This window comes from Crocuta crocuta, unplaced genomic scaffold (genome assembly GCF_008692635.1).
Source record: "Crocuta crocuta isolate KB4526 unplaced genomic scaffold, BGI_CrCroc_1.0 scaffold452, whole genome shotgun sequence".
NCBI classification, from domain to species: Eukaryota; Metazoa; Chordata; class Mammalia; order Carnivora; family Hyaenidae; genus Crocuta; species Crocuta crocuta.
In genome coordinates, this window is record NW_027528851.1 from 94,219 (window position 1) to 120,760 (window position 26,542).

The 26,542-nt window shown below is 35.0% G+C and overlaps 1 protein-coding gene across 1 annotated transcript in view; it reads right to left on the reverse strand.

Annotated features, from left to right (window-relative positions):
- CFTR (CF transmembrane conductance regulator) overlaps positions 1-26,542 on the reverse strand; it is a 164,685-nt gene that overhangs the window by 65,943 nt on the left and 72,200 nt on the right. Inside the window, exons 12-17 of the mRNA XM_077756020.1 lie at positions 19,904-19,998; positions 16,264-16,350; positions 14,045-14,765; positions 11,221-11,349; positions 1,542-1,579; positions 819-1,069 (exon numbers count right to left, since the gene is read on the reverse strand). Of these exons, the coding sequence (XP_077612146.1) occupies positions 819-1,069; positions 1,542-1,579; positions 11,221-11,349; positions 14,045-14,765; positions 16,264-16,350; positions 19,904-19,998 (1,321 nt within the window). The remainder of the gene's footprint in view (positions 1-818; positions 1,070-1,541; positions 1,580-11,220; positions 11,350-14,044; positions 14,766-16,263; positions 16,351-19,903; positions 19,999-26,542) is intronic.

A 26,542-nucleotide genomic window follows, 5' to 3' on the forward strand; every position in this document is an offset into this window, starting at 1 on the left:
TTTCCAAGTCAAAAACTGTGCCTTTTTCATCTTTTCATGCCAACCTCTGGCTTAGTGTCACACAAAGTAAGCTCTCTATAACCTCTCATATTTACTTTTTTTTTTTTGATGAGAACATTTAAGTTTTACTCTCTTAGTAAATTTCAGTTATATAATACAGTGTTTTTAATTATAGTCACAAGATTATATACATTAGCTCCTCAGACCTTATTCATCTTATAACTGAAAGCTTGTGCCCTTTTACCAACATCTATAATAACAGCAAAATGCTTTACAAATACATTTGGGATTTAGTCCCTTCCCCCCTCCAACCCTACCACACACACACTTCACACACACAAACCCAAAACCTTAGAACAAGTTTATTTGATCATCTTTGAATAATTATATGAAACTAGATTATTCTACCCCCATCAAAAGACTTCATCAGTAAAAGAATTTTATATTTTCCTTGGTCACTTCAAATCGCTTCTCTTTTAAACAATACTATATACATTGGCAACAAGATACCTTACAAAGGGCTAGAGGAAATACCTGAATAGAGAAGGACAAGTAGCCCAGAAAGGCCTGCTTCTGTTGCTACACTCTCATCTGCATCACGGTCTAACAAACTAAGCTACTCTAATCAGCTAAGACAGAAATATGAGGAGCAGCAATATCTGATAGCCTACAATATCTAAGAAATGTGCATGCCAGTCATAAGGAAGTTCAACAAAGGGCAGATGCCTCCGTCAAAAGCCGATGCTACAAAACCAATGAAATCGTAGGAGCTTTTGCTTGCGGATCAGCAGTTTCATTTTGTATACCTAGTCAAATACCTGCTTTCAACGTGTTGAGGGTTGACATAGGTGCTTGAAGAACAGAATGTAACATTTTGTGGTGTAAAATTTTCGACACTGTGATTAGAGTATGCACCAGTGGTAAACCTCTCAAGAATCCCAGAGCAAGCGAAGTGTCAGCTACTCCCACATAAATATACAAAAGATAATATGTGCTGGTATTGGTGACGATCACTGCATAACTGCTATTTATACTGTTAGTACTATTCCCTTTGTCTTGAGAAGATATTCTGCAAAGCAAAAAGAAATTGTTACTTGGCAACCAAACTCTCCCACCCGATTTCCAATACATGCAAACAAAACTGAACTTGAGTCTGAAGAAACACAACATATTTCATTAGCATAAGTTATGCCTTTAATCGCACAGACTTACTATTGCAGCGAAGCAGAGTCAGTTTTTTCACCATTGAAACAGATATGATTGATTGTTATTACACAGTCAGAAAAAATACCAAATGTAAAATGCTGTTTTCAATATTTTTATTGCATTTTATGGAAACTAAACACAACTAAGTCCTTTAGGAACTAACAAACAACTGCAGAAACTGCACATGCTCACAATTTTAAACAAGAGTACTTAATTTTCTGTTTCTATAATACTATTGGGGAATGAACTTTTATTCATTATTCAATATTCTTTAATAAGATCCAAATAATCAATAGAAACAAAATGTAATCTGCAATACGACATGGAATACTCACTTTCTAAGCAGAGAGAACACAACCAAAGAAACAGCCACCTGGAATAAAACAATACATGCTTGATTCTTTTTCCTGACATCTCTACCAATACCTCCCACACCCACCTCCAATTCCACCAAGACTAACAGCAAAATACACACAATTTCATTTTCCTCTCCTTTGCTTTCCTGGGTCCAGCAGCTGCAATAATTGTTCAAAAACCATCCTTTGTGGTGAGAACATGTTAAGTTAGTGGAATTCAAATTTGACTGTATTACTTTGCCATTTCTCTCCCTCATTCAACAGAAAATACTCACTGAAACTATTCTCTCACAGGAGAGCTAAATTTACAGTTAAATGTTTTAAATAATAAACTTGATTTCTTATAAAGAGACTAATATCAGTCCACTAGCAGATAATTTATTTAGTTAGTTGTTATAAATAATTTCATTTGTTGTGCAATGGATGAGACTAATTCCTGTAAAACCAATTAATTATTGGAAGAGATGAGATTAATATTTATGAAAATCAGTTAAAAGTCTCAACAGTGCATCCAAAAAATATAAAAAACTTATAAAACTCAACAAAAAACAAATAATCCAATGTAAAAATGGGCAGAAGACACAAACAGACATATAGACGGCCCATAGACACATGAAAAGATGCTCATCGTCGCTTTTTATCAAGGAAATGTAAATCAAAACTATGATGAGATAGTCACCTGTCAGAATGGCTAAAATTAACAACACAAGAAGCAACAGGTGTTGGCGAGGATGTGGAGAAAAAGAAACCCTCATGCACTGCTGGATGGAAAGCAAACTCGTGCAGCCACTGTGGAAAACAGTATGGAGGTTCCTGAAAAAGTTAAAAATTGAACTACCCTACAATTCAACAATTGCACTACTAGATAATTACCCAAATAATACAAAAACACTAATTCGAAGGGATACATCCACCCCTATGTTTATAGCAGCATTATTTACAATAGCCAAGATATGGAAGCAGCCCAAGTACTCATCAATTGATGAATGGATAAACGAAAATGTGGTATATATGTATATACATATATATATATATACATACACACAATGGAATATTACTTAGTCATCAAAACAAATGAAATCTTTCCATTTTCAATGACATGGATGGAGCTAGAGAGTATGATGCTAAGTGAAGTAAGTCAGAGAAAGACAAATACCATATGATTTCACTCCTATGTGGAATTTAAGAAACAAAATAAATGAGCAAATGAGAAAAAAGAGGGAGGGAAATAAACCAAGGAACGGACTCTTAACAATAGACTCTGTTCTCTACAGAGAACAAACTGATGGTTACCAGAGGGGAGGTTGGTGGGGAGATGGGTAAAATAGATAATAGGGACTAAGGAGCGCACTTGTTGTGATAAGCCCAAAAGAAGGTCTCTTTTGAGACTCCAAAAAGGTCTCAAAAGGTACAAAAATTCAGTTTATAAATAAAGAAAAAACAGGGGCACATGGGTGGCTCAGTTGGTTAAGCGTCCAACTCCTGATTTTGGTTCAGGTCATGATCTCAAGGTCCATTGAGTTTGACCCCCACATTGGGGTCTGGGCTGGCAGCATGGAGCCTGCTTGGGATTCTCTGTCTCCCTCTCTCCCTCCCCCTCTCCAACACGCTCTCTCACTCTCTCAAAAAATAAACAAATAAATTTTTTAAAAAAGACAAAACATAAACTTCAGGGTTTTTTTTAAGTTTATTTATTTTGAGAGAGAGAGACAGAGTATGTGGGAAGAGCAGAGAGAAGGAGAGACAGAATCCCAAGCAGGCTCTGTATGTCAGCATGGAGCTCAATAAGGGGCTTAAACTCAGGAACTATGAGCTCATTACCTGAGCCTAAACCAAGAGTTAGACGCTTAACCTACTGAGCCACCCAGGTGCCTTTTTAAATTTTTAAAAAATGTTTATTTATTTTTGAGAGTGAGAGCAGGAAAGGGGCAGAGAGAGACAGAGGCACAGAATCTGAAGCAGGCTCCAGGCTCTGAGGTGTCAGCAAAGAGCCCAATGCAGGGTATACACTTCAGGTTATAACACACACTACTGGTACAATTCAGCCTTTCTCAAGTGGAAGATTTTGTCTGTGGGATAAAGAATCTATATCATAACTGAAAAAATAATTTTTTAACCACTATGATATTTTTAATTCCTTTGATATTTAAGAGATCTGCATTCAGTTCTAATTCAATTTGGTATTCTATTCTCCTAAACTCTGTGGAGAGGCAATCTTGTGCTAATGTCATCACAACTATAATATTAGAAATGACTATAATTTTACAATTATTCCAATAATAACTTTAACAAAGAATCTAACAGAAAAAAAAAACAAGAAACTGTGAGTAAAATAATTAGAAAACAAACACAGTGTAAAAATAAATAGGAAGAAAATATGCTTGGTATAAGAAACCTACAAGTATTCTTTCATAGTTGATTTATCTTAAGTATTTAATAGTACCATATAAAAATTTATAAAGAACATTTTGTATTAACTGAGAAATTACATTATGAAGTTTTAGATCTTAAAGAGGTGTATAAGTTTTAGTTAAATCCATGTATCAGGAGCACAATAATGAAAAATCTAATGGTATTCTCACTTTCTTACTTTTTCATTGTACACATAACCTCCATGCACTGTATTAGTAAAAAAGAAAAAAATTATTTCCTTGCAATTTAAGAAAATTCAAAATGAGAAGAAATGCAATAATCTGGCTATTTCAAAAGTCTGTGTTCCAGTACAAATGCTTTTCTAAAACTAATCAAATTACTCAAGAACCTAGATAAGGGTATATTTCTAAGTCACTCATTGGTTATTATAGTCCCCCTTTGTTCCCATTATTGGAGTGTCAATGTTGCTGGCACTGCCAACATTCTCAGGATAAGAATAAATCTCAGAAACAAATATTTTATCACATTTACTAATGAACAATACACAAAATAATTTTCCAAAGAACCAGTCTTGTCAGTGTAGTATATAAAATTGTTTCCTTGCTTTTGTGAATAAAGGCGACTAGTGCATAGAGACACAGAACTACCAACCCAAACTACTTTTGTTGACTGGAGCAGAACCACATCTAAGAATGTGACATAATGACATTAGTACAAATATTTGGGGCATATAGAAACTATTGGTTAAGCACTTCTATTATTCTATTATTTCATTTCTAAAATACTTCAAAGTTATAAAGTTCATGCAGTTTTCTCTCCCTCCCCCCACTTGCTCACTCTCTCTCTCTCTCCCTCTCCCTCTTTCTATCTCTAAAAAATAAAATAAAAATTGTTAACAAAAACATATATAAAAATAAATTTCAGGGTTTTAAACTTCGTTCTATATCACATAGGAAATAGGACAGTCTAAATAAGCCCTGTCCAAAGGAATTTTCTATAATAATAAAAATGTTCTATATCCACACTGTTCAATAGTGTTGCCATCTATCATATGGGGCAGTTGATCACTGCAAATGTGGCTAGTATGTATAATTGAGGAACTGAATTTTAAATTTTATTTTAGTTTACTTAATTTCATTTCATTTACATGGCCATACATTGCTGGTGGCTACTGTATTGGACAATGCATGCATAGATTATAATAACTATTAGTTATATAAGGGTGTACACAGAATGTTTATTACATATCCATATTGAGTATCTAAAATCTGATGATGGCATTCTCTGAGGACAGCTCCATGAATGACCAGGATAATAATTCATGAGCTGTGTAAATGATTACAAGATGAAAAAGAAGTAGCCAGTATTTAGAAAATAGGTCAGACCTAAATTATGTAGACAATTTGTCTACATGATTAAAAAACACCCTGGAGTGTAAGGGTAGAACATTGTAATATATAGATATGGAAAAAGAAGCCAAATGCCTATATTTGAAAGCCTTATTTGCTAAATGAATTAGTAAACATCTCAGGAGACATGATATACAAAGGTTGATTTTGTATGTAGCAAAACTCTAACAGTATGGTTTCAAAAATAAGATGCAATGTTGATTAAGAGCAAGAATATATTCAGAACCTGTGAGGAACCCCACCATAACATAGTATGGCCAGATACAAGTCTAATTTTTTATAAGTAAAGAAAATAGGTGTGAAAGAGAAGAAAATTGCCAAGGGCAATGTAATAAGGCCAGGTATATAAAAGGCTAAAAATGCAAATAGGACCAAACAAGGTATAATTCCAACATTCTACATGAAGAACTGAATATTTCACTGCAGAATATCTACAGAGATCTTTAAATATGACTTAAGGTTCTCAACACTCTGGATGTTGAGCCTAATTAATAATGACAATCCTCTCCAATCATAACAGATGTCCCTGGCCTGCCCTCATGTTCCTAATCAATGCATTTTTCTTATAGCAGGCAGAGTGAACTTGTAAAACATAAAGAAAGACCATATCATATCCTGGCTGAAGGCTTTCAAAGATTTCTTATTGCATTTAAAATAAAACCCAAGCTCTTTACTATAGCCAGTGGTCCCACAAATCTCATTCTTGTCTACTTTTCCAATATCACCACTTGCTACTCCCTTCCCTCTTCTGCTCCCTGTCACTCCCCAGCTATGGACCTCCTCTTAGTTTCCATCATTTACCAAACTCTTCCAAGACCTTTGCATTTGCTGTAGTCTCTACATGTCTGACTCCTTATCGTTTAGGTGTCAAATAAGTATCATTTTCTCAGACAGCCCTCCTCCTTCATCACTATTTATTTCCTTTCTGGTGCCTATTAAATTCTGTCATTATTTCCATCCGAACACATTTATTGTCTATCTCCTCCCTCAGAATGTGCTTCATAAGAGCAGGAAAGAGCCATTTATTCCCTACCATGTGTATCCTCAGTGCCCAGTACAATACTGGTAAACTGTAGGCATTCGATAAATCTGTATTTAATTAGTGAAGGAATGGATAGATAAGAGGACACTTAAATTAAAATACACTTACAAATGTCAACAGAGAGAAAGTTATATAATGATCATATAGAAAACATATTTGAAAAAGCAGATGACATGTCATGTTATGTAAGGTAAAGTTAAAGTCAAACCAATTCATTCTACAAGTTTTTACATACACAGAACTCAGAGCTACCTCCTAAGTCATAAAATGATATCTGTGACTGATATATCTATATCTATACAGATATCATTTTATGATATCTGTATGTGAATATCTATTAAAATACTACTGATATTTTGAGTTTTTACCAATGGAGCACAACATTATAAGTGTTCTGTTAACATTATAAACATAAGTGCATTAGTGTATTCTACTTGTATGTTCCATTTTGTTTCTCACTACACACTTACATACACAGAATTATGCCTGACATATTGAAAGAACTCCAAATATATGTGTTGAATGAGTAAATGGCTGAATGGTAGGCAGTGATAGTAAAGTGACACCTTGTCATGACTTAATACATAGATTTCAATGTTTCACAGATCAAATCATGCCCTAAAACACAGACCCATAAGTAAAGCTGCCTTAAAAGCATAATTATTAATCATTTACAGCAGAAGTATTCAGAAGTATATTACATGTCATTTTACTAGGAATATAAATCTAGCCAGGGCTTCCTTCTTAACAAAGAGAAGATAAATCATAAAAAAAAAAAATAGGATACAGCAGTACTCTGACACATTTCTTACAAATTAAGGAATGAGGGGCACTGGTTGGCTCAATATGTTAAGTGTCCAACTCTTGGTTTCAGCTCATGTAGTGATCTGGGGATTTGTGATTTCGAGCCCCATATCAGATTCTGCACTGTCTGCCTGGGATTCTCTGTCTCCCTCTCTCTCTCTCTCTCTCTCTCTCTGCCCTGCCCCTGCTTGCACTCTCTTTCTGTCTCAAAAGTAAAATAAACAATTTTTACAAAAATTACAGAATGAAAACACTAAACTTAAGATCTTGAAATATTCAAGCCAACAATCCCTCTGGTTGTAGTAAGAAGAAGCAGGAAACTGTCTCCTACTCTATTATTTGCATTTCTTCTCTAACTACTCATAAATGCACTGCCAAGTAGAAGCACTAAAAAGACCAACATAATAGAAATTTTATAGCCAATATCCTTGGTGCTTATATCTAAGAACTTACAGAAAATACTGGTCCATAGTAGAAAAAATTATACAAAAATATAAAGGTAGACTGACTCCCTTATCAAAATAACATATTAATGATATATAGTAACAAACTGAATAAATCAACTAAGTCTTTTTCAGTTTAGCACTTTGAAGAAATAAAAACGGGACGCATACTGATCCAACTCTATATAAAATCAAAAAATCTAAACTGAAGTATTGTGCCTATGAACAAGGAAGAAATATATCTTAACCTTTCTTCAAGTTTAAAAAAAATTTTTTTAATGTTTTATTTCTGAGAGAGAGAGAGAGAGGAGGGTCAGAGAGAGAGGGAGACACAGAATCTGAAGCAGGCTCCACACTCTGAGCTGTCAGCACAGAGCCCGACATGGGGCTCAACCCCACGAACCGTGAGATCATGACCTGAGCCAAAGTTGAATGCTTAACCAACTGAACCACCCAGGTGCCCCTTTCTTCAAGTTTTCTGATCATGATGAACTAAAAGAACTAAACTATCTTCCTGGATTAGCATCTGTACCATGATGCATACTGAGATACATCAATATTAAGGAGAAAACAGCACACTGCTATTAAGAAGCTTAATCTAGAAGAAAAAGTGTAAATTTTGGTTCAAAGAAGTTGACATAATTCTGAACATTAATGAATGACTTATGTAGCTATATAACTGTGCACATAATTAAAACAATTGCTATTTGTCTCCTATCACCAAGGTTTTATTCTTCAAAATTTTAAAGCCAGTTCATTGGCAATGACCTCAGGACACTGGCCAAAAAGTCTCATCATATTATATTATTTCTTGCCTAGAAAATGGCATTATTAATTGTCCATTAAAAAGATATTTTTTTTTGCAATAACTCTGAGAGCTCCACTAATAATTTGCATCCTCTCTTGTAATTTAGTTTCTAGCTTAAAGACAAAGGACCACTATCTTTGTAATTAAATGAGCTGGTAATATTATACACATACGTACCAGCTCAATACTCAATTGCTAATTAGTTAATTAATTATACACCATTTTGAAAGGTGCACAAGTTCAATTCCATGGAGCTGCATAGGACAAAGATCCTATAAATTAACATAAATCATCACCACAATCAGATAGGCCCATTTTTTTCTTACGTAAATCTATAAATTGAGGACAATTAAGAATGTGACCTTTCGAAGCAGAGGTTTAAATCATCCATAGTCAGGAAGGGCTGGTTTGAGATTAAATGTGGCGTGGGACTAGGTTTCATTCACATTAAGGTTGGTCATTTGCATGACTGGCAGAGATTAATGAGGTAAATTTAAAATACATTTCAAAGCAATTTTTATTACTCATGTAATAAATAACACACTCACATGAGAGTGTCAAATTACCCAACCCCATATTTTTGTTAAAGTATAAAAGGGATTATTGAAACTTTCATTATATCTCGGTTATATCTATGGTTTACCTCATACTATCTTGAGCTTTATAATAATGGTATGACATTAAGGATATTAATGAGAATAGCAACTAGCATTGCTCACTATATGCCAAGCCCTACATGAAATGCTTTATAATCACGATGTCTCATAACTCACAGAAAGGACCTAGGAAGCTGGTACTATTGCAGTCACTTTTTGTAGATGAGGAAATTGAGGCTCAGAGTGGCTAACTACCTTGCTCTGTTTCCTAGTGTTAACACGACAATGTCGCAGCCAAGTCAGCGTGATGCCATAGGTGGTACTGTACTATACTGCAACTCACATCAAGCTTCCATTTGGTTTATTAATTTAAATGATGGGGCAAAAGAAGAGATATTACCACAACTCAAAGGTCAAGTGGAAACTGATGGTTTATAGGTGAAATAGTATGCACAACTTTTGTTATATATCTCTATATATTTACCACTATCTTATTTGGTCAGGGAGAAGTGATGATATTTTATGTAGACCCCTTCAATGAAGTTAGAAACATCCCAACAGTAGGAAAAAAACATGTAGCTATAAGATTGGGTTTCAAGTATATGTACATTTATACTGCCTCGGGAGAGGTAGCTCTTCACCTGAATCACTCCTTCCTTGAAGGCCATTATGGGCCTATATGTTAGATTTAGCTTGCATATCAGGGCACAGCCAGCGGTGTCCCCTGGAATAAATATCTAGAGTAAGCAGTCATTCACAGGCTGAATCCAACCCATATGTGTGTTTTGTTGTGCCCATGTCGTGTTTCATTTGTTTGTTTTTATTTAATCAACTACCCACATTTAAAAAATAGAAAAATTTTACAGAAAGAAACCTGGATTTCCATCTTATCTCAATAAACAAAAAGATTTAGCAAAACTGATCTCAAATTCTCCCTTGGTTAAGTCCTTTGCGGGTGCCAGATTTCAGTTGGTCCCATTAGAAAACTAGAGGGTAAATGGTCTCCATTCAGCCTCAAAGCAACTTTGGCCATAGACATTCTCTGCCAGGCCCCTTTTGGCATTTGGTGGCTGTTCCTCATCCAGAGAGAAGTCTCATCCACCATCCAGCTTAAAGAACCTCTTACGTCGTGTCATGGGACTATACTTGCGGACTACTGTGCTGTTTGCACTTCCCTCCCTTGTTTTTCTACTGTGGTGCTGTGAAGGACAGCAGGGGCGAGGCAAAGAGACCAAGATGGTGGTGCTGAAGACAGATGAATTCTGCAAGCAAGTGGGAGATCTGGATCTCTGAAAGGATTGTTTCATATGGTTACTAAGCCACTAATACATATTTCATTTTGTGAAGACAAAGTCATTTAAAGGTAGTGATTCATCACTTGCATATTCAAAAATGCAATATCTAGAGTCAAATGAATTTAAAACTTAGTACAGAATAATTTTCACTGTTTAATTTCAATCCATATAAAGGCATTCTACTTTTTGTAGGTTTTAAATTTCTATACTAAAAGTTCTTTATATAGATGATTTAAGTACATTTTATATGTTATGTATGAAAGAGTAAAATAGCAATAGAAGAACTATATGAAACTATGCATATCATTATATAATTTAAAATTACAAGTATATTGGAGCGCCTGGGTGGCTCAGTTGGTTAGGCATCTGACTTCAGCTCAGGTCATGATCGTGGTCCATGAGTCTCAGCCTCGCACTAGGCTCCGTGCTGACAGCTCAGAGTCTGGAGCCTCTTAAAGATTCTGTATTTCCCTCTCTCTCTGTCCCTCCCCCACTCACACTCTGTCTCAAAAATAAATAAACAGGGGCGCCTGGATGGCTCAGTCAGTTAAGCGTCCAACTTCAATTCAGGTCATGATCTTGCAGTTTGTGAGTTGGAGCCCCACGTAGGGCTCTGTACTGACAGCTCAGAGCCTGGAGCCTGCTTTGGATTCTGTGTCTCCTCCTCTCTCTGCCCCTCCCATTTTCATGCTCTGTCTCTGTCTCTCAATAATAAATAAACATTAAATAAATAAATAAACACAAAAAATGTTTAAATTACATATATACTTATGTGTGTGTATACATATACATACATATTATATGTGTATGCATATCTATGTATATACCCTTCCAAACTGTTATTGTAACTTTAAATCACAGTAATATTTTACAACAGAAAATTCTTACCTCAACCAGAAAAATAACTAAGCACCAAATTAGCACAAAAATTAAGCTCTTATGGACAGTAACATATCGAAGGTATATGTTCCATGTAGTCACTGGTGGTATGTTCTCAACATCATCAAAAAAGCACTCCTAGAAAAAAGAATCCTGATTACTACATGGAAACAACACAGTTTCATACCACCATTATGGTTTTATTTTGAATGCATGGAAATAAAGGAATACTAGTATTCCAAGGTAAATGAATTTCAACAAATATAACCACTATGAATGACATGTGTGATGTCACTCTATAGCCAGTATAATGCCCAATGAAGCAACACAGCTTTTTGAAAAATGAAAAATGCTGTAAGTTTTCAAAACTCTGAAAATATATCACTGATTATAAAACTGAAACAACTTCAGACAATTTAACCATTTTAATGTTTAACAGTATCACACCTTTTATCAAATACATTGTATCATCAAACTGAAGTTTCCTAGAACTCTCCTTGATTTAACTTATTTCTTCAGGGGTCCATGGACAAATAGTTTGGAATTTTTGCTGGCTATAGAGGTTTGCCAATAGAGATGAAGGCCATCTGATGTTTGAATGTTCCTCAGTAGCTAGGATTTTTTCTCTTTCCACATATGACTTATTATATAATTCTAATCTTTAGTATATTTTCCTGAAAGTCTTTTTTTTCTAAATATTTAATGTTTGTTTATTTTTGAGAGAAGTTGCACATGTGAGCACATGCAAGCACACATGAGCCAGGAAGGGGCAGAGAGAAGGAGATAGAAAATCCCAACAGGCTCTATGCTGCCAAACCCACAAACTGTGAGATCATGGCCTGAGCCAAAGTCAGATGCTTAATCGACTGGGCCACCCAGGTGCCCCTCCCTGAAAGTTTTTATTTGTCCCTTGGTAAACGTACTTCAAAAATTTGAGAAAGAGCAATTCCAGATAGTCCCAAAGGAAAAGATACTTTTGTTTCTTTTGAAGTCAACAAAATTCATAAGAGGGGCACCTGGGTGGCTCAGTCAGTTAAGCGTCCGACTTCAGCACAGGTCATGATCTCACGGTTCATGGGTTCAAGCACCCTGTGGGGCTCTGTGCCGACAGCTAGCTCAGAGCCTGGAGCCTGTTTCAGATTCTGTGTCTCCCTCTATGTCTGACCCTCCCCTGCTCACACTGTCTCTATCTCTCTCTCAGAAATAAATAAATAAACATTTTTTAAAAATGAAAAAAAAAAACCAAAATTCATAAGAGAAGCCCCAGAAACTCTAAAAGGGATTCCTATGAAATCAGAACATAGCATACTGATTGGATATAAAGACTTTTGGGGGGGTATAGCTCAGTGGTAGAGAATTTGACTACAGGCATAAAGATTTTTGAAAGCAAATAAACCTGGATTTAAATCTGAACTCTACCACTGACCTCCTGAGAGCTGCCTGAATTTAGGCAGCTCGACTTCTCTAAACTTTAGGGTTTGTTTGGTTTTTTTAAATTTGTAAACGAGGATATGTACTTTCTAGGGTAGTTGTGGGGACTGGCATTAGGAGTGATCAGTAAATAGTAACTATCATCAAGGCACCTGGGTGGCTGAGTCAGTTAAGCATCTGACACTGGATTTTGGCTCAGGTCCTGATCTCAAGGTTTTACGAATGAACCCTACTTCAGGCTTTGCACTGACAATGCAGAACCTGCTTGAGATTTTGTCTCTCTTCCTCTTCCTCTGCCCCTTCCCTGCTCATACACACACATAAATGTGCTTGCTCTTTTTCTCCCTCAAAATAAATTAACTTAAAAAAACAGTAACTATTATCAGTTAAAGAAATCATTCTTTACAACTAAATTTATAGGCTTAGCTTTGAGAAATTCATTCAGATTGATATGAAAACCATATAGATAAACCATCCCTTAGGAAACTTTTGTAAAATTACAGAAATACTGAAAGTATGTATTTATTATAGAGTTCACCTTTGCTGTTCCCTATTTTACAGAAGAGGAAAAATTGGTCCAAAGATCTGAAATGACTTGTACCTTGCCAAAGATCATACTACTCTTAAATGATCTATGCTATTAAATATGTCAGTTCATTACAATGCTGCCTGATTCATCCAAGGCACTTGAGGAATTTTTCTAATAACACCCAAAACACAACAAACAAAACCCCTACTCTTGTATATTGCTATTTGAAGAATAAAAATATTTTATTCTCTAAAATGTAATATAAAAGGCTTTCTATCTGAAGCTTGGCATTAGTAGATGTTGAGTTTCATACCTTATTTAAGACAGGAATCTGTCCAGAGATCCAACTTTAAAAGGTAAAAGAAAGCCTACTCTCAATTGAGGTAAGACTGACATATAAGCCAGAATGTGAGTTAGTTCGGTCAAGAGACTAGATGCTTACATATTTTACATAGACTACTTGCATATGAAATACTTCTTGGCCTCTAAATAACTAAAGCTACTATTTGTTTATATATTTATTTATAATCTACTTCTTTCCACAGAAATTTTAAGATAGTAACAAGCAGATTCATAATAATTTATATTTTTTCTAATTTATAATAATGAGTATCACTGGCCTATTAAAGGACCCAACACTAGCCCTTACCACACATTTTATAGTAAAAGATACATCCATGGCCAAAGGAAATAGTTCATTTTTGTGCATTTTGAAGTCGCTTACAAAATTTATGGACTTTGGACTTTCTGAATCTTAAAATAATCTTCATTTTTAAACCCATTATTTGGATGAGTTTTATATCACACTATATACTCCATTTCACTCAGTTGCACTCTGTGGCAAACAAAAAAACACTGATAATTTATACATACCTTTAAATCTTCTTCGTTAATTTCTTCACTTATGTCCAAGCCACTATCTAGAGATAATCGCCTTGAATATATATCCATTTCAGTTAGGTTTGCCTGAGGGGCCAGCGACATTTTTCGTGTAGATGCTGTTGTCCTTCGGTGAATGCTCTGACCTTGGTTCACAGAGGTCATCAGGTTCAGAACAGACTGCCTTCTTTGTCTCTGAAATGTGGGGCCAGTGTTGACCATGTTGCTTCGAGGCAGGATGGCCTCTCCTTGCTCACCATCTGGAACTAAGGACAGCCTTCTCTCTAAAGGCTCATTAGGCTCTCCTTCGATGCCATTCATTTGTAATGGAGTCTTTTGAACAATTGAAAATTTTCTTATAGAGTTGATCGGATTAAGAATAGAGTTCTTCCTTTTTTCACCAAACTCTCCAGTCTGTTTAAAAGACTGCTTTTTTGTTTCATTCCAGGAGACAGTTGCATCTCCTTCCAATGAGAAACGCCGTAAAGTCTCAGTTATGATGGAATTTCTTCTTTCTGCACTAAACTGGTCAAAAGACTCATATCCCATGAGCTTGGAGCTGAAGTCAGGCCGTAGATTTTGTAATTCAGAAAATGTCCCATAAAAATAGCAGCTACCTTCATGTAAAATTAATATTTTGTCAGCTTTCTTTAAATGTTCCATCTTAGAAGTGACCAAAATCCTAGTTTTGTTAGCCATCAATTTACAGACACAGCTTTAAAAATATAAAATGATATAAATATCAATTGTATAAGTATTTTATTAAAACAGTCCATATACTGCATTGTGACATTTTATTAATGTGCTCTGATGTAAAACGTCTATAACACCATGTCATTACTATGCTTAAAATACTTCTAAAAGTAAATAACAGCAATTAATTTGGTGTCTCTTTAATTATGATAGCCTGAAATATAATACTGAATTATTAGAGTATGCTATAATCGCAAAGTTGAGTGTTAACAGACCTGGAGTGAAATTAAATTAAATATCTGATATGAAATAAATGTTGGACTTTGAGCAAATTGGCAACCCTCTGGGTTTGTTCATACAGAAAATGACAGAATTTTTAGATAACCTTTAAAGATCCCTGGCGGGGGTGGGGAGGGGAAGGCTATATGCATTTCTGTGTCTTCTAAAATCTCAGAGCTTTCCCGTTCTTTACATTTTCTATTAATTTCCTTTTACATTTTAAGATGGCCACAAATTTAGTTCTCAAGAGCTTATATTAAAACTAATCTAATTTGTTAAAAACAACAACAACAACAAACCAGAGAATTGAATAATAAATTTGACCTCCCTCTACTATAATTTCCCTTTAGTCTAAAAGTAAATCCTAACTAGAACCATCTAAGGGAGGCCACTTTCTTTTAGATATTAATACATTATATATTGTATAAAAAGGGGCATCATTCTAGATTATACTTTAACATACTAACATAGCTAACAAAGTGTATATTAGTAATAAGTTACTTATCACAATCATAGGATTGTAAAAAAATCTTAGGTATTAAATTTAAATCGTAGGAAAGGTGCTTCTAGGGGTAATGCAGCCATTTTATAGACACAGACTTCTACATCCTTATTGCTTAAAACCTTTATTTCAGAAAAGTATCATAATAATTCTCTTAATAAACTACTTTATAGCTCATGAAATCATTTTGAAACTGAAATTAAGTTGTAAAACTGTTCCTCTTAGGAACTCTACATACATTGAGCCCTAGTGGGATCTCCAATAAAATGAAAATCTCTAGTTTTATGTAACTAAGGAAGAGGTTCTGTAGGAAGTACTGAGGTAAATGAATAGTTTGAGCATTCACCTACATTAAAACATTCAGTTTGTTTACTTTCTTAAGAAACATCCTATGTAAGGAGAAGATAGAATAAAATACTAACACAAAAATATAAAAATATTAAGTATAATAACTGATTAAAATAATATATGCCACACACAAGGCAACAGTAATGTAAAAACTACAGAGATGATGAGTGTTTTGACAATAGCAATGGAAGAAATTGGTTTACCATGTGGTCAGAAAAGGTTGTAATGGAAGTGATTTTGAGTCTTAACTGTGAAGGGAAAATCAGATTTGGGTTAGTGCTATGTCACATTCTGCCACAATGGTGGCCATATTTCTCAAGGTAAAATGTCATCTATAGTTGTTCTTTCTTCTCTTTTAGCATGAGCTTTCTAAATTATTCAAAGAACATACCTTTCAAATATTTCTTTTTCTGTTAAAACATCCAGGTATCCAAAAGGAGAGTCTAATAGGTATAAATCAGCATCTTTGTACACTGCTCTAAAAAGAAAATGGAAATTAAATTACATTTTTAAATATTTCCTTCCATTTAGTGTAAATAATTTTAAATGAGAATCAAAAAGGTAAGTCATAAATGATTTTTATGGATTTTCACAATATTCTAAGAATGATTAAAGTTGCTTTGCTAAATGTAAATGATATAAACTGGCAGAAGTTAAGAAACTGAATCGCATCATACCATACCATTTAAAATATTACCTTAAAAAAAAAGAAAATCTTAATAATAATATTTGTTAGAGCCAAGCACCATGCTACATGCTGGGAATACAATGGTAAAAATTACACAGTCCCTACCCTCAAAAATCTTGCATGTTGCTGGGAAAGCAAAGAAGAAAATAGACCGAAGAGAAAATAAATGTCAGAGACAGCAACTAAATAGCATCACTACATAAAAAAAAATTTAAGTGTCTTTCACTGTTGACTACTACCAAAAATTGATAGCAGTGCTGCTATGGCTATATTACTATTGGCTCCCTGTAGTTTCAGTCTCTGTACCATATTTACAAGAATTCCAAACAAGAAATGATAAATAATTCACAACAAAAATGTACACCCATATCCATTTTACTTTTTAAGTTAAAAATATATAAGTGATGAATCACTAAATTCTGTTCCTAAAACCAATATTACCCTATATGTTAACTAACATATTTAAGTAAATTTTTATTTAAATAAATTTAAATAAAAACTTGAAACAAAAGTAAATTAAAAATAAACTTTTTAAATGTTTATTTTGAGAGAGCGAGAGTGCGAGCAAGGATGAGCAGGAAGGGACAGAGAGATAAAGAAAGAATCCCAAGCAGGCTCCACACTGATAGCATAAAGCCCAATGCAGGGCTCAATCCCAAGAACCTTGAGATCCTAACCTTAGCCAAAATCAAGAGTCAGATGTTCAACCAACTGAGCCACCCAGGCACCCCATAAATAAAAATTTTATGATCGAGTAAAATCTTCATTAAATTGATCTTAGAACAGTAATAAGATGAAGATACAGACCCATATTAATGGATATGAGATTAAATCTTCATAACATCTAAATTTTTCATCCATGGTTGTTAGTGGCACTATCTCTAACCCACAAATAAGATTCAGGGTTTATGTATAAATCTTGGTACTTTCTGTAAAAACTGTATTTAGTTAAAAATCAGAAATGGCAATAGGCAAAGTGAAATCTAAAAGAACTTTTGCAGCGTAGGGGCATCTGGGTGGCTCAGTCAGCTAAGCCTCTGACTTTGGCTCACCTCATGATCTCACAGTTTATGAGTTCAAGCCCCACGTTGGACTCTGCTGACAGCATGGAGCCCGGAGCCCGCTTCAAGTTCTGTGTCTCTCTCTTTCTTTCTCTGCCCCTCCCCCACCCCTGCTCTCTCTCTCTCTCTCTCTCTCTCTCTCTCTCTCTCTGTCTCTCTCTCTCACACACACACACACACACTCATGAACACTCACACACACACACTCAAAGATAAACATTAAAAAAGTTTTTAAAGAACTTTTGCAGTGTAAATTATTTTTAAAAATAACATGCAAGAGCTAAATAAAAGACCTCTATCAAAATACACCCTCAAGGTCTTTCTTTCCCCCTGCTCAGCCTTCTTCTCTCTCTCCTTCACATCTATGACTACAGTTTTTCAAGAATTGGAAATAATAAATTTACCACCCAAAACCGGACACACGTGACACATTCCAATCAGAATAACAATAAATAATTATTTTAAGCAGTACCTCAAATGGTGTGCACCTTACAAATAAAACCAAATTTTAAAGTTTTGTAAATGCAAATTCTATGTTAAATGTCTAGACACCATATAGCATATCCTAAATATTTTTTCTTTTATAGTTTATTGTCAAATTGGTTTCCATATAACATCCAGTGCTCATCCCAACAAGTGCCCTCCTCCATGCCCATCACCCCCCATCCCCAACAGCCCTCAGTTTGTTCTCAACATTCAAGAGTCTCTCATGGATTGCCTCCCTCCCTCTCCCCAACTATTTTTTCCCCTTCTCCTCCACCATGGTCCTCTGTTAAGTTTCTCCTGTTCCACTTATAAGTGAAAACATATGGTATTTGTCTTTCTCTGCTTGACTTATTTCACTTAGCATAACACCCTCGAGTTCCATCCACGCTGCTACAAATGGCCAAATTTCATTGTTTCTCATAGCCATGTAGTATTCCATTGTATATATAAACCACATCTTCTTGACCCATTCATCAGTTGATGGACATTTAGGCTCTTTCCATGATTTGGCTATTGTTGAAAGTGCTGCCATGAACATTGGAGTACATGTGCCCCTATGCATCAGCACTCCTGTATCCCTTAACATATCCTAAATCTGAAATGGAATGTTTAAAATAAGTCTTACTTTTGCTCACAGATTAGTCAATTTCTATTTATTTATAAGCCATTATCTGGTCTGTGAATTATTAATATCTACTGATTTATTACTACTTCATACGTAAATCCATAATCAAGTCATGGTTCAATGTCAAGAGTCAAGAGTACCTGCTTCAAATTGTGGCTCTACCATTTCCTGGTGTAGGTTTTACAAGTGAAGCTCTAACAGCCTCAGTTATCTCATGATGTCTTCTATAAAGTGGGGAGAACAATTTTTTCTTTGCAGGAGGATATGAGGATTAAGTAAAATTACACACACATATATTAAGCCTAGAATAATACCAGGCAATTGCAGGTGCCCAGTAACTTAGTTTACTGTTCCAGCCTTTGTAAGCAGGAGAAAGTAAGGGAAAGGAGCCAAAATATCAATCAGTCGATGTAATTTGTTGTGACAACTTTGGCAACACAGTGAGAAGAATTCTATTCAAATAAAACTGGAGGAACATTTGACATCTCATCTCACTAACAATTTTTTAAACTGAAAGTTATAGTTTAACCACAAGGTTTTCTTCTTGACACAAATTAACTTTATGTACTTCTCTTTGACAGCTCAAAACAACTTAAACCAAGAACATCTCTATCAAGGGCCTTCCCTGTCCCCTACAATGTTAGATGTGCTTGTCCTATTTATTTTTCCTTAAAGATTATAGACTTTAAGCCAAGTGACATCATTTGCCTCACTATTTTTGTTTTTAAAATGGTTACTTATGTTGGAAATTTTTTAATGTAGGTTTTTCTAAACTAAGAAGTATAAACAGAAGCTTAAAGCAGGTGAGTACATTGTGGGGTGGGGGTAATTGGGGAGCCCCATGAGCAACTTAACAAAAACACACTTCTTTTCCCTTGTGTTGTGCAGAATTTCAGAGTTCTCTACTTGTACTGAAACATACCATAAGGCAAACAAATATACAGACACCAAAATAAGAGCATGCATTTTGAAAAAGCCATCACTTTTATCAAATGTGAATACTAAATCCTTATCTATAGTTCCTAAAGTTGATTCTTAACCTGCTAATTATAAAACCCCAGGGACAGTTTCAATTCCAGAAACAGAATATTTAAAAAAGTAGAAAAATATCTATCATTTTTACAGGCATATTTGCAACAAATGCTCGCTGAACCAGTATTCAGATATTCACCTTGCTAAAGAAATTCTTGCTCGCTGACCTCCACTCAGTGTGATTCCACCCTCTCCAAGAACAATATTGTCCTTTTCTGCAAACTTGGAAATGTCCTATTATCCAAAAAAGGGAGTTAGAAAGGAACTGTTAGTATGTTTATGAATTTGAAAGGTACATTTTCTTTCAAATGTAATCAAATATTAGACTGTTGTTTTAACCACAGCCAAAATTTAAAACGCTTCATCTCAATTATTTCAAATCCACTTCAATCAGTCAAAACATGGCTGAAATTTTAGAAATAATTTTTCTTTAACCTTTAGGATATCATTCACGATCATGAAATAAGAATTGGAAGACATCAAAATGTAAACCATAGGTATATTTATGGGCATGTAAACATGAGTGTATAACATCCATAGATCCATTGCACAAACTCAAGTACTACCAACATGCTAAAATGCATTATCTTCCAATTTAAACTCACTCCTCTAAAAGAAAATCTCCAGACATGAATAAACCTCCTAACAAGAAAAACTAAAGGAATACTATTCACATCCCCTGCAGTACCTACGCATATTCAGTGGATGACCAAGGACAAAAGGTAACTCCTCTCCATACTTCTCTAATCCACCCACATGCCACAGTCTTCTTCCCCATCCACCCTCAGCACCTCATTCCTATATCCTTTGCCATCTACTTTGTCTCTCCTGTCATCACCACCTTTCCACAATGGGGCATAACATTCTTACTCCCAGTTAATTACTTCTCTGAGGCAATAACCATGCTGGGCATTGTAAAAGGAAATTAGAATTTATAGGAAACAGTCCTTTACTCCCAGTCATTGTAAGTCTAATTTGGAAGGTAAGCCTTAATCCCGAAGAATGCTAAATAACATCCCCATGACTTAATTAACCCTTTCAGGATAGGTTACAGAAGTATGCATACAATATAGAATTCTAGAGGGCTTTCTGGAAGCGGTTATGTTGGCCTGAGACATGAAGAATGAGTTAGACAGGTAGCTCTCTCTCTTTAGTTCAAAAAAAGTTACTCTCTGTGCTCTTCTCATCCCGAAACATCTGCTCTTTTCTTTTGTTACCACTTTCTTCTTTCTCCCTCCACTAAAAAAGCATTTCTATACTATTTCTCCTTTTTTTTCTTTCACAATCAAGAAGAATCCATCATCTCTCCTTGACCTACCACCACCATTATCAATATTTAAATTGTCAAAATGGTTACTTCCGCTATTCATTTGTGTCTATTGTCTACCTTATGAAAGTTAGAACTTCATACACAAAACTCTAAACTCAGAAAGCAGGTAAATTAACAAATATTTGTTTATATAAATATAAAAACTATTCCGCAGCTCCTACAGGCTAGCACCACTACCCCCAAAGAACTGTTAATGTCAGTACTCCTGACCTAGGGGGACCAAAGGTCTGAGCTTTAAAAAAAAAAAAAAGAAAAAAAAGAAAGGCTGACATGTGTGAGGAGATACAGTAGGACTCAGTGGATTTGGCTATGCTGGCATTGGAGAAATATCACACATAGAGAGGTTACTGACAGCCAGTAGCCCTACAGAAGAGGAAGACCTTCATAGTTATAAGATATATCAAACCAACTGCTTCATTTATTTCTATTGAACTAAATGATTTTTTTTAACTCATGAGCCAAGCCATATATCTGGGATTCTATCCAAAAACAAGACTATAGCTAAATTCCACACTCCAGAGTCTGAAATGTTCAGTTACTGAAGAAGCACTTCAGGAATTTCTTGGTCTTTATGTCTTTACTGAGCTTTATGAAGCACATCCTCTGTACTTGCTTTAAAGCAATTACCATATGTGCTTCCCCCCAATTCCATTCTCTTTTAAAATATAAACCTTTTGGAGTAAAAAAAAAAAAAGAATAATTTGTCTTATGCAAATATACTGAGTGCAAGCTTTTATAAAGGAAGCAGATTTTCCAACACACTATTAAAAAGCCAGAGGTTGCTGAAACTATTGGAGTTTTCATTTCCCCAAATTTGAATTCAACACCATACTAGTTCAATCAGTTAAAAGCTTTTAAAATCTTTGAAATTTAGAAATATTAGTAGTTATGCTGATGGTATGATTATGTTACAGTTTTACTTACGTAGTAGAATATGAATGTAGAGGATACAAAATCTTAGCCCAGTACAAGCATTTAATAAAGATTTGTGGAACGAAGGAAGAGACAAAGAGGGAATGGAGGAAGGGCAGGTAATCAAACATCAAGCAACAAAGAAAGAGGTACATGTAAGAAAAGAAATGAAGAAATGTGTACAGAGTAGAGAAAGAAAATGGGAAAGGAATAGTATCAGAAGAAGTAGATACTGTAGAAAAAGGCAATAAGATATTGGCATAACAAAAGAGACCAGAAAAGTGGTGGGGAAAATCAGGAACGATAGAAGATCATGAAGTATCATTTCCACTTTCCCTCTGAATTTAAGTGTCCAAAGAACACAAATGCAATTTTATTTCATTAATTTTTTTTCTTAAGACAATAAAGAAAGGCTATTATTTCAGCCAAATTTCTCTCATTTGTCTCTATATGTTACAGATATTAATTTTTTTCTGTTATTTCTATTTTCACTATGTTTACATCATGTCATTTGTAAAATTTTCATTTTTTTTTTAGAAATAGTTTATTGTCAAATTAGTTTCCACATAACACCCAGTGCTCATCCCCACAAGTTCCTCCTCCATGCCCATCCCCCCTTCCCCCCCACATCCATCAGTCCTCAGTTTTTGTCAGCATTCAAGAGTCTCTCATGGTTTGCCTCTCTCCCTTTCCCCCACCCTTTCCCCCCTTCTTCTCCCCCATGGTCCTCTGTCAAGTTCCTCCTAATCCTCCTATACGTGCAAACATATGATATTTGTCCTTCTCTGCCTGACTTATTTCGCTCAGCATAACGCCCTCAAGGTCCATCCATGTTCAACAGATGAATGGATCAAGAACATGTGGTTTATCTACACCATGGAATACTACATGGCAATGAGAAACAATGAAATCTGGCAAAATTTTCATTTTCATGAAGTCAATTTATCTATCTAGAATTCCTATACTGGTTAAAAAGTACTACTCTACTTTTAGGTTATTCATATAATATTCTAAATTTTCCTTTAAAATAATTACTACTTTTATAACATTCAAAAAGCATTTAAGGAACAATTTTTGTTTGAACAATGGTGTAAGATATGAATCTAACCTTTTTTACTTTTAGTTGAATGAAAGACATGATTTAGTAAATAAATAATTTTCCTCTGAATTTATCTATCATCTACCAGATATCAAATGCTCATATTTTCTAAGATCTATTTCTGGGCTCTCTGGCTTCTCTGATCTATTTTCTATTCCTATACTAAAACTATGCTAGAATTTTTGGTTTTGGTCTTTTAATAGTATTAGCTATGATTTAATATCTGACAAACAATTATTATTCATAAATGTTTTGGCTGTTTTTGTTTATAGTCTTCTATATAATAGCAATATCAATAAAACAATAGTAATAATAATAACTAATGCATATTGAGTGCCTACTGTGTGTCAGATACCATTTTAAGCACTTTACATGTATTAGCTTTTAAAATACTCATCACAGCCCTATACTCATCTTAAATATGAAGAAATTGAAAGTTAGAAAAGATAAACCAAGGCAGATATTGTTTTAGACTTCTCAAGAGCTTACAGTGTTCTTCATATATGTCCTATAAATTTCCCATTAGATTTATCCCTCATACTTTTGTTTGTTTGTTTTTTAAAAAAAATTTTATGTTTATTTATTATTGAGTCAGAGAGAAACAGAGCATGAGTGGGAGAGGGGCAGAGAGAGGGGGACACAGAATCCAAAGCAGGCTCCAGGTTCTGAGCTGTCAGCACAGAGCCCAACGCAGGGCTTGAACACACGAACCATGAGATCATGACCTGAGCCGAAGTTGGATGCTTAACCAACTGAGCCACCCAGGCACCCCTCCCTCATACTTTTATTTTTATTTTTTATTTATTTATTTTTTTAATGTTTTATTTATTTCTGAGAGACAGAGAGAGAGAGACAGCATGAGCAGGGGAGGGTCAGAGAGAGAGGGAGACACAGAATCTGAAGCAGGCTCCAGGCTCTGAGCCGGCTGTCAGCACAGAGCCTGATGTGGGGGGTCGAACCCAAAAACCACGAGATCAAGACCTGAGCCAAAGTTGGACACTCAACTGACTGAGCCACCCAGGCACCCCTCCCTCATACTTTTCAATTGAGATATAATTGAATATAGTTACAAAAATACTTTTCTTGTGAGAAGAACTTAGGAGATTTGCTCTCTTAGAAATTTTCAAATGTATACTACAGTATTGTTAGCAATGGTCACTTTACTGTACACCACATCCCCAGGATTTACTTATCTTAAAACTAGAAGTTTGCATCTTTTGACCCCCTTCATCCATTTCATCCTGTTACTCTTTCTTGCCTCTGTTTCTGGAAACCACCACTCTATTTACAATGAGTTCAGGTTTTTAAGATTCCACCTATAAGTGAGATCATACAGTGTCTTTCTCTGACTGGTGGATTTCACTTATCATACTATCTTCTAGTTCCATTCATGTTGTCACAAATGGAAGATTTCATTCCTTGTTATGGTTGAATAATAATCCATTGTATATATGTGTAGGTGGGTAGATACAGATAGACAGACAAAATATTTTCTTTATGCATTCATCTGTTTATGGGCACTTATGCAGTTTCCATGTGTTGGCTATTCTAAATAATGTTGGAATGGTCATGGGAGTAAAGATACTTTTCAAGATAGTCCTTTCATTACTTTTGGTTAAATACCCAGAAGTGCAATTCCTAGGTCATACGGTAGTTCCATTCTTAATTTTTTTGAAGAACCTCCACACTGTTTTCCAGAGTGGCTGAACCAGTTTACATCCCTATCATTATCCTTCAGTATTTAATATTTTCTACTATTGTGAACTGAATAGCTTTCTATTTTTTTACTTCTTGATGACTATTGCTTGAGCCTGACACGGGGCTCAAACCCGGGAGTGGCGAGATCATGATCTGAGGTGACACTTAACCAACTGGGCCACTCAGGCACCCCTGCAAGTCTTTTTGTGCTTTGAAAGAAATTTTGATCAGCTGTATCTTGCTAGTAAATCTCTCAGTTTCTCTAGGTTAAGAAAATGTTTAGGTTTTTAATTTTGGATAGCAGTTGTCATAACCTCTGGTTAGAGGTACTATACTTAAAAAAAAAGACCATGGTATTTTACATACCACTAAAATGCTGTCAAGAGAAGCACTGCTAAATGATAAAATCTTGTCTAACACTTAAAACTTATCAATTTCCTATCAGTTTTGAGATTTTTCAAGTAATTTTGAAGACCTCTCCTCTTAAGCTCAAACAGATTAAACATGTAATGATTTTATTAGGGGAAATACTGGTATAAAAGGAAATAGGGAAGGAGGCAGGGAGGCTGGGAGATATGTGAGACCTTAGTGCAAGTCTAAGCCCCAAGTGGAGGAGAGAAGGCCAGAAGGTTGTACAGAAGGAACTGAGACCGCTATCTGAATCTAATCAACTTTTGAAAAGCCATCTCGGAGTCTCTGAACCAAAACCAGTTACTAAGTAAGTCCCATGTCCTCTAAACACAAAGCTACTTTAGTATCCTGCTAAATTCAATCATTCAGAGAAAGCTGCCTATGGAAGTTGAAGTGTCAAGACAAATTCAGTGAGTGGAGGATTTCAATCTATAGCAACTGGGGCCATTTTCCAGTTCTGCTTCTGACAACAGTGGTCCATAAGGCATATCTCATAACCACCACAATATCTTAGCCCCAAAATTGACAAAGGATATGAAATCAGAAGGACAAACAAACATGAAAATATGTATAATTGCACCAGCCATCACAGAACTATAAATTAGTGAGAGAAAGAGAGAGAGAGAGAGAAAGGACTTTTTACAAATTAGAATGGCAAAAATTAAAGTCTCTGTCAATAACAAGAGCTTTCGAGATGTGAGTCAATGGGTACACTCATAAATGACTGGTGGTCGTATAAATTGATACAGCTACTTCCAAGTACAACTTGGCAGTATCTAGTAAAATTGGAAATGTGTATATATACTGTAAAACACCACAATTAAATTGCTAGATATCTATGGAGAGGAACTCTTGTGGATGTGCAAAGAGAAATATTAGAAGATTTTCATTGCAGTGTTAAGTAAAATCTTGAAACAATCTAAATGTTCATTAGTATCAGCTTGAGTAAATAAAATGTGACACAGGAGTATAATACAGTAGTCAAAAAGAATGAAACAAATTTCAACATATAAGTAGCATGTCTAGACCTAATAATGTAATGTCTAGACCTCAAAAAGGTAATAGGAGCAAAGAAAGCAAATTGAAGAATGATGTGCATAAAGTATACCATTTACATAAATTCTAAAACTACATAAACAAAACTGTTAAGTATTGTTTATTTATAAGTACATGTATAAATAGGTGTATATTCATTTAAATAAATAGGAAAAGTACAATTGCATTCATCATAGTAACTGCCTGAAGGTTGGGCAGTTTGTGGAAGAATAATGTGGAAGAAAAATTTGGTGAAAAGTTCTACTCAGGGCCGCCTGGGTGGCTCAGTCAGT